This window comes from Pantherophis guttatus, chromosome 3 (genome assembly GCF_059756535.1).
Source record: "Pantherophis guttatus breed Tessera chromosome 3, ASM5975653v1, whole genome shotgun sequence".
Classification (NCBI taxonomy): domain Eukaryota; kingdom Metazoa; phylum Chordata; class Lepidosauria; order Squamata; family Colubridae; genus Pantherophis; species Pantherophis guttatus.
Genome location: NC_142065.1, coordinates 56567812 through 56585346, shown reverse-complemented (window position 1 = coordinate 56585346; position 17535 = coordinate 56567812). Strand labels below are relative to the sequence as shown.

The following is a 17535-nucleotide window of genomic DNA, read 5'->3' as shown; positions in this document are numbered from 1 at the left end:
AGCAGGAATTGACTGAAAGTTAAGTAATTTGGCTTCTCACAGTTTCACTACTTCAAGAGAAGGGGGAAAGAAGAAGCAAATATCTTGCATACACGTTCCTTCTCAATGGGCCATTTTATATAAAGACATCACTTAGATTACAACATGCTCGGTATTCTGGAGCATTGGCATGATTGTTACTTCTAAAGGCTTTGGTTTGTAAATCATGGTCAGAGCTCAATTTTTGTTTGCTGTCACAGTGATGGATAAGGAACCCCTGCAGTCATTGGTACTTCGTATCCATCACTGTTTGCCACACCAGTAGCATTCTGATAGCACAGGTCGGTGATCCATTTTGATCAGCTGTCATATATGGACATGTGGCCCAACATTACATCTATCTCTGTGTAGCAGACATATCTAATACCTTTCGCTAAACTAAAATGACTGGTTTTCGTAACACCAGTGGGAATGGGACTGCACCTTTACTATAGCAATCTCGATATTAATCTAGGAGTAAAGAACTCATAACTATATGAAGTTCCAGCTTCAGTTTGAGGTTCCACAGTACCCAGATCATTTCACTACAATTCAGATGGAAGCACCTGATTATTAGCTGTTTAATTTTCCATTTTACACCTTCTTCTCATTGAGCAACCACATTTCAATCCAACAACTTGATTGTTAAGCAAAATGTGTGTGTGTGTGTGTGTGAGAGAGAGAGAGAGAGAGAGAGAGAGAGAGAGAGAGGGAGGGAGAGAGGGAGAACACTCCATTGTGAAGATCACTGGTTGCTGCCCTTGCATTCAGATAAAGTTATCTTATACTGTGTACTGTGCTGACCCGTTTTTTCACCTCCTAGGGCAGAGAGATTGCTTAAACAAGATATCTCTTCCTGGGCTGCTTTTCTCTACAACAAGTGCTTCCCTACTAAGTGCTAAATTCAGGTTTACAAGCTCACGTCTGTGATCTTAATTAGTTGATTATAAGTTTTAAGTCAGATCTTAATCAATTTCAGGTGAACAAAATTTGGTGATAAATATACACATTGGTCAGAAAATGATTTTTTACAACTGTGGTATTTGTGAATGGTTGCTAACCAAGGTAATAGCTAAAGAAGAAATAGCTATATAGAGCTCAAACTGGAAAAATGGTGAAAAATTTCGTAATACCACTTTATTCCATTACTTCTTCTACATTGTTTCCTCCCTAGTCCTAATGGTTCACTGGTTACCGCTGTCATCTGAGAGCAGAAGAACTCTACCCTCACCTGCCATGAGGATGGCTGATCTGAATTTGTCAGAAGGCGACCCAGTTTGTCATATAAGCTACTCAGGAGTTCCGCTCCCAACATCTCATATACATACATCAAAGTATCTGAGATGTCCACTCTGAAAGACAAAAGAACCACAAAAACATCTGCTTACCGGACCAAGAATACATATAAATAGCTAAAATAAACACTAACAATCCAACATTCAGCCTTCATTACAACCAATACTGTATGATTTACTACTCTTTTGCAGTTCACCAGCCATTTCATATATTAAAAGACACCGCTAAGCAAAAGGCCATACCGATATATACGAAATTGCTCCTTTTCATCGGAGGACCAGCAACTGTATTCTTCATCAGAGGGGAACTGAGCTTTATGTAGAAGTACATCCACTAACTGAAAATATACAGGTCGATACACTTGCTGATACATAGCCTGTTTTTCTGGATCAAAAGAGAGAATGTCATCCTGCAAACAAAAAGATAATTGCTCAATTGCAAGGAAAAGCTATGTGACACAACTATGGTCTTAAGAAATTACTGCTATCATCACTTTCTGAGGGGATAGCTAGAACTCACAATTCAATATCATACCACTTTCCCCAAATCTTTCAGTTGCTCTGCCCAATATTGACTTGCTCATTGTACAAGAGCACCCCAGATTCCTTTCCTGGCATTTAACACTTTTCCTAGGTTCTAGCTGCAAGGCAACAACAAGAGGCTGTTGTTGTTTTAATGGGAAAAAAGATACAGATGTAGAGCTACAGATGTCTTTTAGACATATGTTTGCAACTGAGTTTATTTGAGATCTCCAGAACAGACTGCCAATTGTCTTTGTTTTAACATCAGAACATTAAAGTAAAGGAATAACTTTATATTATACACTGTCAATCCACCAAATAAGCAGTATCATCTCCCAGCAATTAGGCAAAAATGGAAACTATCACAGACCAGGTTTCCTGCACATCTTCAATTACTGCCATCTTGTTCTTATTTTTGTCTAAGTAAGGAATAAATTAGTTCTCATAATGAAGTCATGCTCTCTAGCACAAAATAGCCAATGAAAAGTCAAATATACAATGAGAATTAAGAGTAAGCATATTGCTGTGAAGTACAGTAGACATAACAGAAAAAAAAATCCCTTCTCCAATAGACTATCGAAGATGCTGCTCTAGTTCAGCAACCTTCATTAATAATGCGTCTGTGGGCTGACATACTGCACTAGTCACATACTGAGGCAATGTATGACCTCACCCTATTTCAAGCTGGCACTTAGAAATGCAGCAGTTCAACAAATAGCCTTGTTCTTGAACACTGCACGAGTGCCAAGATAATCTGCTATGCTATATAGAGAAGGCATCCTACTTAAACAGAGGATGGATATTCAAATTCAATGACATACAATAAAACATGGGCTGAAACAAGATGTGGCAAGATAATAATTCTACTATCCAGTAAAGCATTCATTGCATGGCTCTTATAAATAAATCGTATCAAGCTAAGAAAATGCCACTGAAGGAATCTGCTTCAGGAAGAGAACTCTTACCTGCAATGTATACCAGAAAGTGAGTGTAAGTGAGCTTGTGGTCTCATTCACAGGATAGTGTCCTGGGATTCCGGTGCAGAACATTATCATGTTGACCAGTGCCAGAAAACTCTGCCAATGATCTACCTGGTCCAGAAGTGCTCTATGGAAGGTAGTAAGAATGCAGAATCAGGAACCTGCTATATCATGGCAGACCCATAGGAATCTATATACTACTAAAACTCCCGTTTGTAACCTTCAGTTGAATGAAAATGTGTATCAAAGGGCACAACTTTTGAATCAATGTATCTCAAACGAGTTCACTTAAACAATGAGTCCAAAATCTGGGACTCATTATTCCTATGGGATTGAAATTTGGCAAAGTTGTAGTTGTTTAAGCACTGCTTTGTGGCCATGCTGCCACAGTCAAGTGATCCGTCATTTCCACCACTCTTTGCCAGCTTCTCAGAAGGCAAGTTAATAGGGAAGTTTGCAGAAAGTTGGAGTTCACTCCCACTGTTTTTTGCCTGCCCATGATCATTTTGTTTCTCTGCAGAAGAAAATATCTTTGAAATGATGATCCAATGGGTCACAGGTGGTCTAATAAAATATAGAACTTAAGATAATACATATGGACAGTGGGTTTCAATTTCAGCCGCTACTGGTTTGCTCGTGGGGGTGCGTGCGCTCACGCGATGCTTCTGCACATACGCAGAGACATCTAGGTGGGTGGACAGAGCCTCCCGCCACCGCTGCTACCAGTTCGCCCAATCCGGGGTGAACAGGTAACAACCCACCACTGCATATGGAATAGGATTCAACAATTCATGAAGCAAATGCCCATTGAAGCCCATCAGCTGGAACTGTTTTAGAACCTGAATAACTTCCATGCACATAACAGATCTAAGATTCTGTAGAGTTCCCACAAAATGCTCTCTACATGGGGCTCCCTTTGGGGTGCACCCGGAGGCTGCAGTTGGTCCAGAATGCGGCCACACGGGGGATTATGGGAGCGACGGGGCGCTCACATATAACACCTGTCCTGCGCGAGCTGCACTGGCTTCCTGTGGTCTTCCGGGTGCACTTCAAGGTGTTGGTGACCATCTTTAAAGCGCTCCATGGCTTAGGGCCAGGGTATTTGCGAGACCGCCTTCTGCCGCCAATAGCCTCCCACCGACCAGTTCACTCGCACAGAGAGGGCCTCCTCAGGGTGCCGTCAGCCAGACAGTGCCGGCTGGCGACCCCCAGGGGGAGAGCCTTCTCTGTGGCAGCACCTGCCCTCTGGAATGACCTGCCCCCTGAGATACGCACGATATCAGACCTCCGGACTTTTCGTCAGGCCCTGAAGACACACTTGTTCCATCTAGCTGGGCTGGCTTGATCCCATCCTCTCAGTTTTTTTTAATCGAATTTGGTTTTAATTGGGTTATTTTAAATTCGGGCCAAAATTATTTAATTGTTTTTTAAAATGTTTTTAAATTTTATATGCTATGTTTTATCTTGGCTGTACACCGCCTGAGTCCCGCAGGAGAAGGGCTGTATAGAAATAAAATAAAATAAATAAATAAACAAAGATTGTAAATTAGCATCTAAATAATCTTCTAGATTTTTAAATGGAATTTGAGAGGTTGCAAGCTGTTTGTGAGGAATAAAGAACCCAGAATGGCTTTTGCCACATTCTAGCAATCACTGCTATTAAATACCAACACAAGGCTTAATGCTTCTCACCGAGAATGATTCTCCCCTAAGGCTACAGCAATACGGCAAATCCCATGAGAAGTTTCCATATCCCTATTTTGAACTGCTTGACGTAGCTGTTCCTGGAGTCCTAGTACCGGTGGAATGAGCTTCAGAAGAGTATTCACATACCTGTTAGGAAAGAGAGAAGATAAAAATGGAGAACTCTATATTCCCCACCAATTCTCCTGTCTTCAGCAAAGTATCACAGTCCCTGGTAGACTACACAAGTATTTAGGTCCCCCTACCTGCCCAGCCCCACTTTTCCCTTTGTATTCATCTGGATTCTTCAGAATTGTTAAGATCAGAGGATGAATGCAATAATGCCTTCAATGAATGAAACCAACCTTCTTATAACTGCTACTCAGAATTATATTGCCTTTGTAGCTAGCTAGCTATCATTCCTAATAGCACCTAATAGACCTTTACAACATTAAAATGAAGTCTCCTTCCAGCCATGCTTGACTTCTGATGGCTTCCAGGGCATGTCCGTGATGTTTTCCTGGCAAAAATACAGAAACAATTTGCCATTGTCTTATATATTTTTCTAACTCTGCAGTCTAGCCTATGGCTCTGGCACTCCCTGGATGTCTTCCACCCAAATATTAGCCAAGACTTATGTTTATTAGCTTCCAGACCCAGACAGCTAGGTATTGCTAGCTGCTGAGATTTTTGAACATCAATTTCTTTTATTTCTTTAAACCAAGTGTGTGCAAATTTTTGGAACAAAAACTGTATTTAGCCTTGCAGTAACTTCCTAGGCTACAGATATACATTAGTTTTTTTGTATGATAAATGAAAATTCTATTTAATAATTTAAATGCAGTTAATATGCTTACTTTCCACATTTTTCTATATTTTCCCCTTCAAGCATGTTAAACAGACTTAGGTGCTCAGTAATAATTTTTGGAAAATCACCGAAAACTATATTTAAACTGTTATAGGATGCTAAGGACTCAAGTTATACAAATACCATACAACACTATTTTATGCCATCTAAATCAGATAGCTATGCATTAAGCTGGGTTCTGCAATGCAGGAGGAGACTTTCTATTTCAAATCAATAAAATCAATACATGTGAGAAAAATATATAAACCGCTCCATCTTCATCATTATAATTTAACAAAGTTTGATCATGCAAACTCAAAGCAACCGGACTTTCATTTGAAGAATGATGTATTAGATGTAATGGTTAAGGTGCTGGCCTAGAAACCAGGAGACTGAGTTCACTTGGCATCACATTTTCACTCCTATACATCAGACTCATAGCAGCAGCCATGTTTTTTAAAGTGACAGTATACCTAAGGCCTGATGTGCATAAATTGGAACAAACTGTATTTGACACAATAATTTATAATATTTTAATTTTGCCGCAACAGCTTAAATGCAATTACTTTTCTGGAATTTGCCAGCTTTATTCATATATTTAATTACTGCATGCAAGAGACTTTAGAAAAGATATGATTTTATTTTACAATAGGCCTGTTATGCAGGAAAGAAGTTAAATCAAGCTTCAGAAGAAAGCTTACACCTTTGGTATAATTCTGCTTTTCTTAAGAGCCCACATCTGTTATGGGTGAAATGGAATAAATATTTGAAGATGTATGATATTCATTGTTTAAACAGAATCTGTTGATGGGAAGAGAATTTGAAAGAGTTACAATCTTTGAATATTCATTTCCTCAAATCAAAAATAAACGTTCAGATAGCTAGTATTTCACAGTGCACTGCAGCATTCCAGAACCATACAAGTAATTTCTTGCCTGTCAATCTTCCTATTGTTGCCAATAGGTGATTGTAACTATGACAACAAGCATGGAGGAAATGGAGAGAAAGAGCAAGGGATGGCCTCAAAGGAGACAAGAGAGATGCTATGCTGATGGCTAATCAGACAGTTTTCAGTTTCCTGGCTACTGAGGCAGACTATGAAGAGATATGCTTATTCTGAACTTGCCCACCCACCTGACTCTACCTCATATATAGTCCACAGTTACAGGTAGAAGACCATACCAATGCTATGCTTATAGCACTGAAGAAATCAAAAACTTTCTCTTATTATCCATAGTGCTGGACTCTGCACAGAAAGAATAAACCAAATACCTCCACTAATTTGTTTTAGCAGCTTTCAAAAATCCTGTCCCATCTCCATCTTGCTTTACATTGATTATTTAGTAGAATATCATATTTTGGTGTGAAACAAGTCCATAGGCTAAAAAAAAAATCAGGTAATTGGCATTTAGAAGCTAGGAGTAACATAAATGTTTGGGAGGAGGAAAAGTAAGTGTGGTTACAGAGGGTTAGAAAAGAACAGGGCTATCTGTATGGCTAAGGAGCAATTCAAATGAAACCATTCTGCATTAGTATATGCAAAAATAGAAATGCAAAAGTACACTTTAAAAATACTGGAAAAGACTACCGGTAATACATAGACAAGATAACTGAACTAAAACATTTTTCCAACCAATGGTAATCCAATTCAACATAAATCAGAAAGAATAAAGAGCTAAGCAATCCTGGATCATTTCTTCCATACATCTTTATTAATTAATCTAACAGAACAGTGTATACAGTTCACCTTCTCTTAAGCTTTCAAAAAGGAAGAGAGAAATAGACTTGTTTCATAGCCCCATGATGAGATTTTACATGACTTTCACTACTATCACAACCTGGAGGGGGGAGCACATTTTCTATTTTTAAACAGGTGATATCCTATGTGGACTTTTCAGTAGTTAAATTATTTTATAGCCCATTTTTGTTTAGAAAGCTCCCATAGTTTTGCAGCAGTACACTTTTGAGATATACTTCCTCAAGTCCAACTAAGTTTGGCAAGTAGTCCAACGTTCTTTTAAAGCAATAAATAGTGATTTACTCTGCCACCTTTTAGAGACATATATAGGGAACTAATTTATGTACCCTATAATTTTCCTCTCTAGGTTGAATATACTATACATATCAGTGGTGAAATCCAATTTTTTTTACTACCAGTTCTGTGGGCGTGGCTTGGAGGGCATGGTGTGGCTTGGTGGGCGTGGCAGGGGAAGGATATTGCAAAATCTCCATTCCCATCCCACTCTGGGGCCAGCCAGAGGTGGTATTTGCCGGTTCTCCAAACTACTCAAAATTTCCCCTACCGGTTCTCTAGAACCTGTCAGAACCTGCTGGATTTCACCCCAATACATATCCAAATGTAAAATATCTGTCATCAATAATAGTTAAATACACTGAGGAATCACAGTACCAGTTTCTTCAAGAATATATTTTGATCAAGGTTTCTACTCAAATACTTCATCTCTATTGTGAAGAAACATGGACAGCGGAAAGGGGAAAAAAGTGAAAAGACAGGAAGAAAACTATACAGGTAGTCCTTGACTTACAACAGTTGCTTTAACACCATTTAAAGTTATGATGGACCTCCACAGAGCTACTTACTATCTGTTTTTGGAGCTATAACTGCGTGCATACACTTAAACCCTCTCTATGATCACATTTTAGGAGCTTGGCAACAAACTCATCTTTATAGCCATTTGCAGTGACTCACATTCACATGCTTGTAATTTGTGCCATTTTGCCTGTTTCTGGCATTTACTTTCAGTTTGCAGCAAAATATGCCCATTGGGGAAAATGGATTTAACCACTGCTGGTTTGCTTAATGACCATGGCATTTGCTTAATGACCCTTCTAAAAATGGTCATCACTTTGAATCCTGTCATATAATATCTTGACTTAAGACACAATGACCTACGACCATAATTCTGGAATCAATTATGATTATAAGTCAAGGAGTATCTATACACAAAGTCTCATCTGCTAATGAAATCTTCCAATGTTTCTAGTTGCTTATTACATTTTTTCATAAAACCACAAATATAATCACAACAGATAAAATCTCATTAATCATGTCCATTTTCTGAAACGGACGTAATTCTCAATTTCTCTATTAATACAATTCATATATCTTCCTAAATAGACTACTAAATTATGGACAATAGTGAACCTAAGTAAAGACAAACTGAATTATTCTCTTTTTCAAACAATCTGTCAGCTCCTCCAGTTTTTCCCACATTGTACAAAGCAAGAAACTTCAAGCAGTAATACTTGCAAATAAGATACCAGACGTATAAGTTAAAAATCTTTCTGAAAGCAAAGATCAAACAAGCAGTAAACCTTGCTAGAGGCTGTATATGGATAACATCCCTATCAAAAAACAAGTAACGGGTAATTTTATAGATTAACTATAGTTGTGGTTGGTTTTTGATGCTTACTAGTTAAGTCTGTTTCAAAGGAAACTAATTACTGAAAATTCTCACCTAAATAAAAGCGCTAGTTTTTTAAAATTTTATAAAATACTATTTAATGAAAAGAAAGGTGACAAAGAAGATAATGCTTGCTTTTAAAGGGTTGCTCAAATAATTTTTTTTATTCTTACCAAGATTTCGCTTTTAAGAACATTTGAAAACTTAATGTATTGGATTCACTTGCTTGCATTCTTTGTCCAAGAATGCTACAAGAATGTACACACACTTTTGCAATGAAGTCAAGATGGCTGAAGAAAGTTCTATTAATAAAATATCAGACTGGATCCTTGCGTATGGAAATAAATAGTTTATATCTAAGGTTGCAAATGTTTAAAAGCTTAACTGGCTCATAATGTCAAACTATACTTACCTCTGAGCATCAGGCTGGGAAATGGCATTGACAATAGCCTCCACAGCAATGTCGAACAGTTCTGGATCATGCAGAGAAGTGAAAGATGCTTGGATCAAGTTCTCACATTCCATCAAAGAAATCTCTAGTTGCACCCAACTGGAGAAACACTTCAGCACCTTCTGCTTAATGAAACCAGGAGAGTCTTGCTGTTGCAACAATTGTTCTAGCAGAGGGAACACAGATGTGCACTCCTGTGACAAGACACTACGTACCTGCCCCTTACGGTACTGAGGCAGACGACTGGTTTGGAATTCCTCAGGCAACACTGTCAGAAGTTCCAGTAGTGCAAGGCAGCGTGCTCGCCCATCTACATTAGAGTCCTCTGCCTGAAACATGCGTACCATGTCAGCAATAGCACATGGCCAAGCTTCTGGCATCATGTTCAGTGCTAATGAAGCCAATGCCACACAAAGGCGGGTCAGCACAATTTTGGAACCACTAGCAAAACGAGTTATGTGACTGAAGAGCTGTGATTTAAGGCTCTCATACTGGTCAGCAGGGATGTCATTCCAGTAGCGTGAAATCTTAATGTGGAGGGCACTGGCCCCAAAGTATTGGATCTCAGGCACCTTGTCCATATCAAGAAGCAACCAACTGAAGTGCCAAGCTTGTGGTGATACTTGAGCTTGCATCAGCCATTTCTGGGCCAGGTTCTTGTTTTCAATGTTGGGGTCATAATATAGCTGGTGGAGTGCCTAAAAAGCAGGAAACAATAAATGATTCAGTATTTTCTACATTCTCGAAACAACCTAGGATGGTAATGAATCAAACCCAAAATATAAAACTTCTCCATAGGATAGAGGGCTCAACAGGATAGTTGTCTAAAGACTGGTTTCTGTTGACCAGGCTTCAGATAAATCTTTGAATAAAAGTTCAATTTTACAACACAGGTATCATCTTTGTTCTTTCATTTTTGCATCAGTGGAGGGAACACATTGTTGTAATCAGAAACTAATATAAACACCAATGATTTATATAAGCAAGGACATCTAAAAAAGCTCAATTTCTCAGAAGATACTTGGGCTTCATGAGATTACTTACAGTGGAATACCATAATCTGGAGTGGAAAATATTTGTTATAATTTGACAAAAAAGGAAAAACAAGTTGTTTGATACTGAATCAAATAAAGGAGGTTTGTAACAAAATGGGGAAGGAAGGCAAAAGAAGAGAGGCAGGTGGCAAAGGGAGGAAAAAAAACAAGGGGAAGAGATTCTGAACACCTCTCTTACCTTAATTTTTTTTTCTCCAAAATGAATTATAAGGTTTAAATCTTTAGATATCTCTCCTATCCATTCTATCTCCATTTTAAAATCAACTTGTTTTACAATGGTTAAGCACAACCTACAACGCAGTAGATATGTTGCTATCACTATGGAAAATCTGAAAATTAAAGTTTTTTCAGCTAAATGCAACATTTCATTCAACTACGGTATATAAGAGCTGCGGTGGTGCAGTGGTTAGAGTGCAGTACTGCAGGCTACGGCTGCTGACTGCCAGCTGCCTGCAATTTGGCAGTTCAAATCTCACCAGACTCAAGGTTGACTCAGCCTTCCATCCTTCCGAGATCGGTAAAATGAGGACCCAGATTGTTGGGGGTAATATGCTGACTCTGTAAACCACTTAGAGAGGGCTGTAAAGCACTGTAAAGTGGTATATAAGTCTAAGTGCTATTACTATATAAAGTATTATTTTGTTTCTCACTTCCACATGAAAGAGCAGCTATCTACCATCCTTCTTCACGAGATACATATAGGTAGTCCTCAACTTACAAACATTTCTTTAGTGACCATTCGAAGTTACAACAGCACTGAAAAAAGTAATTTATGACCAGGTTTCACACTTATAACTGTTACTGCATCCCCCATGGACACACGTAATCAACATTTGGGCACTTGGCAACTGACATGTATTTATGACAGCTGCACCCCTTCCTAGGATCACGAGATCACCATCTGTAACATTCCCAGTCAATGGGGGAAGCCAGATTTACTTAACAGCCACAGGAATCACTTAACAACTGCAGTGATTCTTTTAATAACTGTGCCAAAAAGGTTATAAAATGGTATAAAACTCACTTAATAACTGCCTTGCTTAGCAACAGAAATTTTGGGTTCATGGTTGTAAATTGAGGATTACCTGTACATATCCCATCCTATCCTATCCATCTATACACACACAGCATATATGTACCGGTATATATAATTTATTTCCATAGCAGGCCCCTATCAATAAAGAACTAATAGTCAAATACTAATTTTTGGCTTAGCAGTTAAAAAATCTGTATCTTAAAGTCTCCAAAGAATAAAACCAGATATACAAAGCAAAATTGGATCACTACTGTTCAATGTATGCATATAGGTAAACAGAGATGATACAGGTTTACCCACCCCAACAGTCCGGTGGGAGGGGCATGTCCAGGTTCCACTTATTAAGGATCTGTTGGACTCAGAAGACATGCCTTTTCTGTTGCAGTGCCTACCTTTTGGAACATTTCCCCTGAGATTAGGTTAGTTCTGACATTGCTGGCTCTCAGAAGGCCTCCAAGACCTGGCTGTTCTTCCAGACAAGGGGGTCAGGAATTTCATGAACTATGAGTTATTGTTATTGTTGATGGGCTTGGCCATCATGCTCTATTTATTTTTATTTTTTATTTTCCATGTTATGATTATAGTTATGGTTTTTTATTTCTGTTTTCACCCAGAGTCATTTGTGCAAGATGGGTGGCTATATAAATTGAATGAATAAACAATCAATAAGTTATTTACTGTGATTCAAAATAATCCTGCAAGATTCCAGAATGACACCTTCAAAATAGATAGAAAAGTAGATGGAATTCAAAACTGAAAAGCACAAACTGATGCAAAACAAAATGAGTATCCTAACATATATGTGCTGATGATCAAAGATTGCATTTCTCCCATGTTTTCTCATCATATAAGCAAAGCAGACAGCAATAGTAATTTTTTATTTTTATTTATTTATTTTTCAAATTTATATGGCCGCCTGTAGAGACTATATGTTGCAATGCTCAAATCTACAGTATATATTTCTAAGCTGATACGGTAGCCTTTACATTCCTTTACACTTTAACAGGGGAAGCAAGGCCACAACAGAACTATCAGCAGTGGTATTTTACCACTAATTATAAATGCTCTACAATTATCACATCAGCTTTATGGATATAGCCTGACAAGGAGATGACCTTCCTTGCGTTCAGTCTTTTGACTTACGTGATGGCTACAGAAAGGGGAGTCATAAGGAGGTCTGTAATTTGTGCTATTCTTGGACCAAGGGCAGAGACAGTAAGCATTGTAACATTATATCTTGTAGTAACCAGCACAGAACAGATTCCCTAAGCAACAGAGTGAGGTTTCTTCTGCACACAAATACCACTGGGACAGCATTAACCTTATGAGCACTAAACGCATGGTAAATTCATACTTCAGCTGTTGGGTAATGTTCTGGTTACCTGAAGCTTTACTCAGAATTAAAAAAAAACACAGGATAGATTTATTTTCTCAAAAATCAAGCAGATTGCACTGGATATACACCATGTATTGTTTAAGAGTTTGGATAAAAACTGATAGTTTCAGGTTTGAGTATTTAAGAAACAGCAGCAGCAGCAGTTGTTATAAGCTTTATAGATTTAGCAAACTGCTTCTTCCTTCCAGGAGAGAATAAGGCTTTCAGAGAGAAACAGGCTCCGACTCAACCCCTCCAAGACCGAGTGGCTGTGGCTTCCGGCGTCCCGATATAGCCAGCTGACGCCATCGCTGGCTATTGGGGGCAAATCACTCGCCCCCACGGAGAGGGCTCGTAACTTGGGCGTCCTCCTGGACGCACGGCTGTCGTTAGAAGATCATTTGACGGCCGTGGCCAGGGGGGCTTTTTATCAGGTCCGCCTGATACGCCAGTTACGCCCCTTTCTAGATCGGGACTCCCTACGCACAGTCACTCAGGCACTCGTCACTTCCCGCCTGGACTACTGCAATGCTCTCTACATGGGCTCCCCCCTGGGGTGCACCCGGAAGCTCCAGCTGGTCCAGAACGCGGCCGCGCGGGGGATTATGGGGGCGACGAGGCGCTCCCATGTAACACCTCTCCTGCGCGAGCTGCACTGGCTCCTGGTGGTCTTCCGGGTGCACTTCAAGGTGTTGGTGACCACCTTTAAAGCGCTCCATGGCTTAGGGCCGGGGTACTTACGAGACCGTCTTCTGCCACCAATAGCCTCCCACCGGCCAGTACGCTCGCACAGAGTGGGCCTCCTCAGACAATGTCGGCTGACGACTCCCAGGGGGAGAGCCTTCTCTGTGGCGGCGCCCACCCTCTGGAACAACCTCCCCCCAGAGATACGTACAATAACAGACCTCTGGATTTTTCGTCGGGCCCTGAAAACCCATTTATTTCAACTAGCTGGGCTGGCTTGAGTTAATTTTAATTTGATTTTAAATTGGGTTGTTTTAATTTATGGCCAAAATATTTAATTATTTTAAATTGCTTTTAAATTTTGTATGTATTGTTTTTTACTTTGGCTGTTCACCGCCCTGAGTCCTATTTTGGAGAAGGGCGGTATAGAAATTTAAATAATAAATAATAAATAAAGTTGCTTTAAGTTTTAATAAAGCAAGAATATGTGAACTTGTTTCCTTGAAAGTACGGAGCGAATAACAAACGGAATCCTTATAACCAGAGTCCAAGGAAATAATAAGAGAAGGACACTGAAGTAGAGATCTATAATTGAAAACAGAACAAGTTCAGAAAGCCACACAAGGCCATTCCCCTCCCTTCATATTTTTCCCTGGAATAGCATGATACGTATTTAAGACACAGTATGGCTGGAACTAGTACAGCACACTGAAATAAATCTGATCTTAGGAGGCCAACAATAGACGATTATCTCCAACAGACTATGCATAGCTTTGTCGCTATTGTCTTTGCAGTGATTTCCACTTACTCCTTGAAAAGCATTCTGGGTCACTTTCCTACCTTGTCTCACTGACCCAGCATTATGATTTTCTCGGCAACCAATTGCCATCAAGCAACGGGAACCATAGCAACAGAAGCATCATCTTCTCATTCAGGCAAAGTCCTAGACCTCTTCACTATGGCACGCAAGGTGCAGACAATTGGAAAGGAGGAAGGAAGATCGCCGAGGATTGCCCTGGCTCTGCAGCATTTTTAACTGTTACCATAAATAAATCCTGTTATAATCGAAATCTTATTTGGGGCTAATATAGATACCTTTCTCCATGCATTTTGGCCTACTATCCACAAACGCTTATGTTATGTGTGTATCCCAAGCTGTCAGACGCAGTGTTCAACGATCAGTGCTATCTTCAAATACATTCCAAACCATAACAACCGTGGGATAAGAAAAGTATTGGCATTAATATGGTTAAATACAAATCAGTATCAGCAAGTATGACATTATGTCTGTTAGGTTAAAAAATGCAAACGTTACAATGTAATGGACAGGAGGAATAATTTGGGGAAACGGAGGAAGAGCAGCAACCAAGACAATGGTCAAATAAAATAAATTTAAGTCTGGGTCAGAAATATAATTTGAGAAAATGTCTCAGACATGTCTTTCCTTAGTTCTCATGAAGATAAAGCGAAGAGGAGGGAAGCGTTTTCAGACTTGCATGATTTTTTTATTATAATCTTATAATAAAAGTAGTATTAGCTTGTGTGTCTTCAGTCTCTAAGTTTGATCTATTTTGGAAGGCTGACACACATTTATGATAATAAAATTTGAACTATGGTGACTGACCAGAAAAGGGATTGATATTGTGATAATTAATTTGATAAAAATATAGAATGAACTAGCAACTGCTACCCAAAGGTTCATTTTATGTTAGACACAATAAAAATAGATCTGCAATATTATTATATTAGTTTTCTATGGCATTGCCATAATCTTAAAAAAAAATACAGTAATAGCTGGAAAAAATGGAAGAGCAGGCATAATTTTCTAGATGTTAGATCAATTTCATTATAATAAAAAGTTACAACTCAGGAGTGTTTTTAGATTTTAAAAAATAAGAGAAGAAAGCCTTCCTGCTGTGTGAGCAAGAAGGAGACAGGGAGGAGGCTGGGCGTGGCTTAGCTCAACTGTTCTGTAGTAAAGCTGCTTGCTGCTGTTTTAAAAGTAAAACTGAAAGTGAAACTCCTCTGCTTGTGTTTTGCATTTGGAACAGATTTCTTTTCAGGTGGGGAGGGGGAGTAGTACTGCTTAGCATCAGAGCGTGTTAATAATAATATAGGAAATACTAATGCTCTGATGGTCATTTTGAAAAATCCTTTCTTAGTGAGCACCTAGAAGCCAAGAGGAACATATGTGGAAAATTTCAAGTTTGTAGGCTTTACGGTTCTGGAGATTTCATGATTAATGCGTGAGTGGTTTTCGCTTTTACATATATAGATAATTATGTATAGCATGCATGATTTTTATACGGCCTATCAAATTTTTCAACTTTCGATTTCCAAACATCAGGGGTGCTCAAAAGTTGTGACATGCCTTGGGGATTGTAAAGATATTTTGGTTGCTTTAATATAATTTAGATATGCTTGATAAATAACTATATAAATATCATAACTTTTTCATATTTTGTTTGTTTCATTTGCAGGAGTCAATAAAGACATTCTTATCATATGATGGTAGAAAGTGAGTTCTTCCAATGATGCTGAATGAAAGGACAGATAAAAAGAAATACTTCAATGAAAGGATGTTATTGAAAGCCACATTATCCTCTGTTAATATTGTTACAGAGAATCTCAAATAAATATTTTTCTATCCCATTATATATAAACTATATCTTTAAACAAAACCTTAAAACACTATAATCCAATCCTGGTCAGAAAAAAGTCCATTAGAAATTAGCAACCTATTTATTTTAATTTTGGTCAAATAAACCAACTTTACATTCCTTCCTCTTGCTTTCAACAATACTAATCTTTAGTCCCTTCATATAGTGTCCAACCATTTGATTTCTTGTCATTTTTTCTTTGTCTCTTCACAAAATCACAGACAACATTAACAAATCCCTTTTGTAAATCCAGTATAGAAAGGTTATCTACGACACCCTTCTTGTCTACTATTTATATGTCTTTTTTAGTTATGAAAACATCAGACTCACAAGTAGATCAAACAGGAAACATGGCAAATGAACTAATTCTATTTATTGTAAGATTACATCAACAGAACCTTGCATGTCCGAAAGTACAAGTCTCCTGCTATATCTTTTTACCTCTTGATAAATTAGGATGGTTCCTTTCAAAGTTTATTTCTCTGCCCAATAAACAGTTGCGGGCTCTTCCCCCTTTTATCTGATCATTTCCATCTTCCAAGATTCTCATATTCCATTGCAGCCAGTTTCATTTCTATATTCAATATTTCATGTTGTTCCATATCTTTCTTTTAGCCTGTTAATTTTAAGTTCACTTTTGAATCCATTTTAGGCTTGTCCAGTAAAACATGTTGCATAATATCATTTAGTCTATCAATAATGGCAGAGATCTTTAAAGATAACTTCTGAATACATTATTCACAAATATCTCTCAGTGCATCCATTGTTAAAGGATTTTGCTCTTTTCTGCATTAGCAAATTGAGCTTAAGTGATCTTCCCCTTTAACAATAATCTTTATTTCTTTCTGGTGCACCTCTAATGTCTACCTTCAAGTCCCATTTTATCATGTTGTTTTTCTTCTGAATGCAAAAACATAGATTCCCAGAAGAAGAATTCTTTCGTTCCGTTTCATATTATTATTAAATCCATCAGAATAAGTGGTGTGGTGGCCTAGAGGTAAAGACTCTTGCCTCCCACTCGGAAGGTTGAGAGTTCAATCCTAGGCAGTGACAGATGTTTCTCTCTCAGGGCACAAAAAGAAAATATCTGCTGCAAACTCTACATAGGCATCAGGAAGGGCATCCAAGCAGTAAGCACTCAAATCCATTCTGTTGCCCCACTCTACCCCAAGTAAAGGGTTTACAGGGTGGTCAAAAGAAAAAAAAATAAATCCATTTGGACCTTTAAAATTCCTTTATAATATTCTAAAACCACCCTTTTGTTATTAATTAAAAACAGAATAAAATTCTTAACTTGTACTTAAAAACTTCTTTACTAAAGAATTGAAGGAAACTCATTCAGTGAATACCATAACACTTGCTATTCCAAAGGTACTCAATATTTAAAAAGCAATAAAAAGTTTATTTCAAAGTGATTAAGAAATGAGGTCCAGTGGTGGGTTCCTCCCAGTTCGGCCTGGTTCCGCTGAGCCGGTAGTTGTGACAATATGATGTCACCGAACTG

The 17535-nt window shown here is 38.4% G+C and overlaps 1 protein-coding gene and 1 long non-coding RNA gene across 3 annotated transcripts in view; one reads left to right on the top strand and one right to left on the bottom strand.

Moving 5' to 3' along the window:
- IPO13 (importin 13) overlaps positions 1-17535 on the bottom strand; it is a 52844-nt gene that overhangs the window by 26015 nt on the left and 9294 nt on the right. For both annotated transcript variants that reach the window (XM_034414884.3, XM_087889644.1), the window contains exons 2-6: positions 9183-9919; positions 4508-4648; positions 2801-2942; positions 1557-1723; positions 1250-1370 (exon numbers count right to left, since the gene is read on the bottom strand). In XM_034414884.3, the coding sequence (XP_034270775.1) occupies positions 1250-1370; positions 1557-1723; positions 2801-2942; positions 4508-4648; positions 9183-9919 (1308 nt within the window). The remainder of the gene's footprint in view (positions 1-1249; positions 1371-1556; positions 1724-2800; positions 2943-4507; positions 4649-9182; positions 9920-17535) is intronic.
- LOC117664111 (uncharacterized) lies at positions 14475-16034 on the top strand. Its single transcript, XR_015733079.1, has 2 exons — positions 14475-14512; positions 15852-16034. It is a non-coding gene; the product is annotated as an uncharacterized LOC117664111 (long non-coding RNA).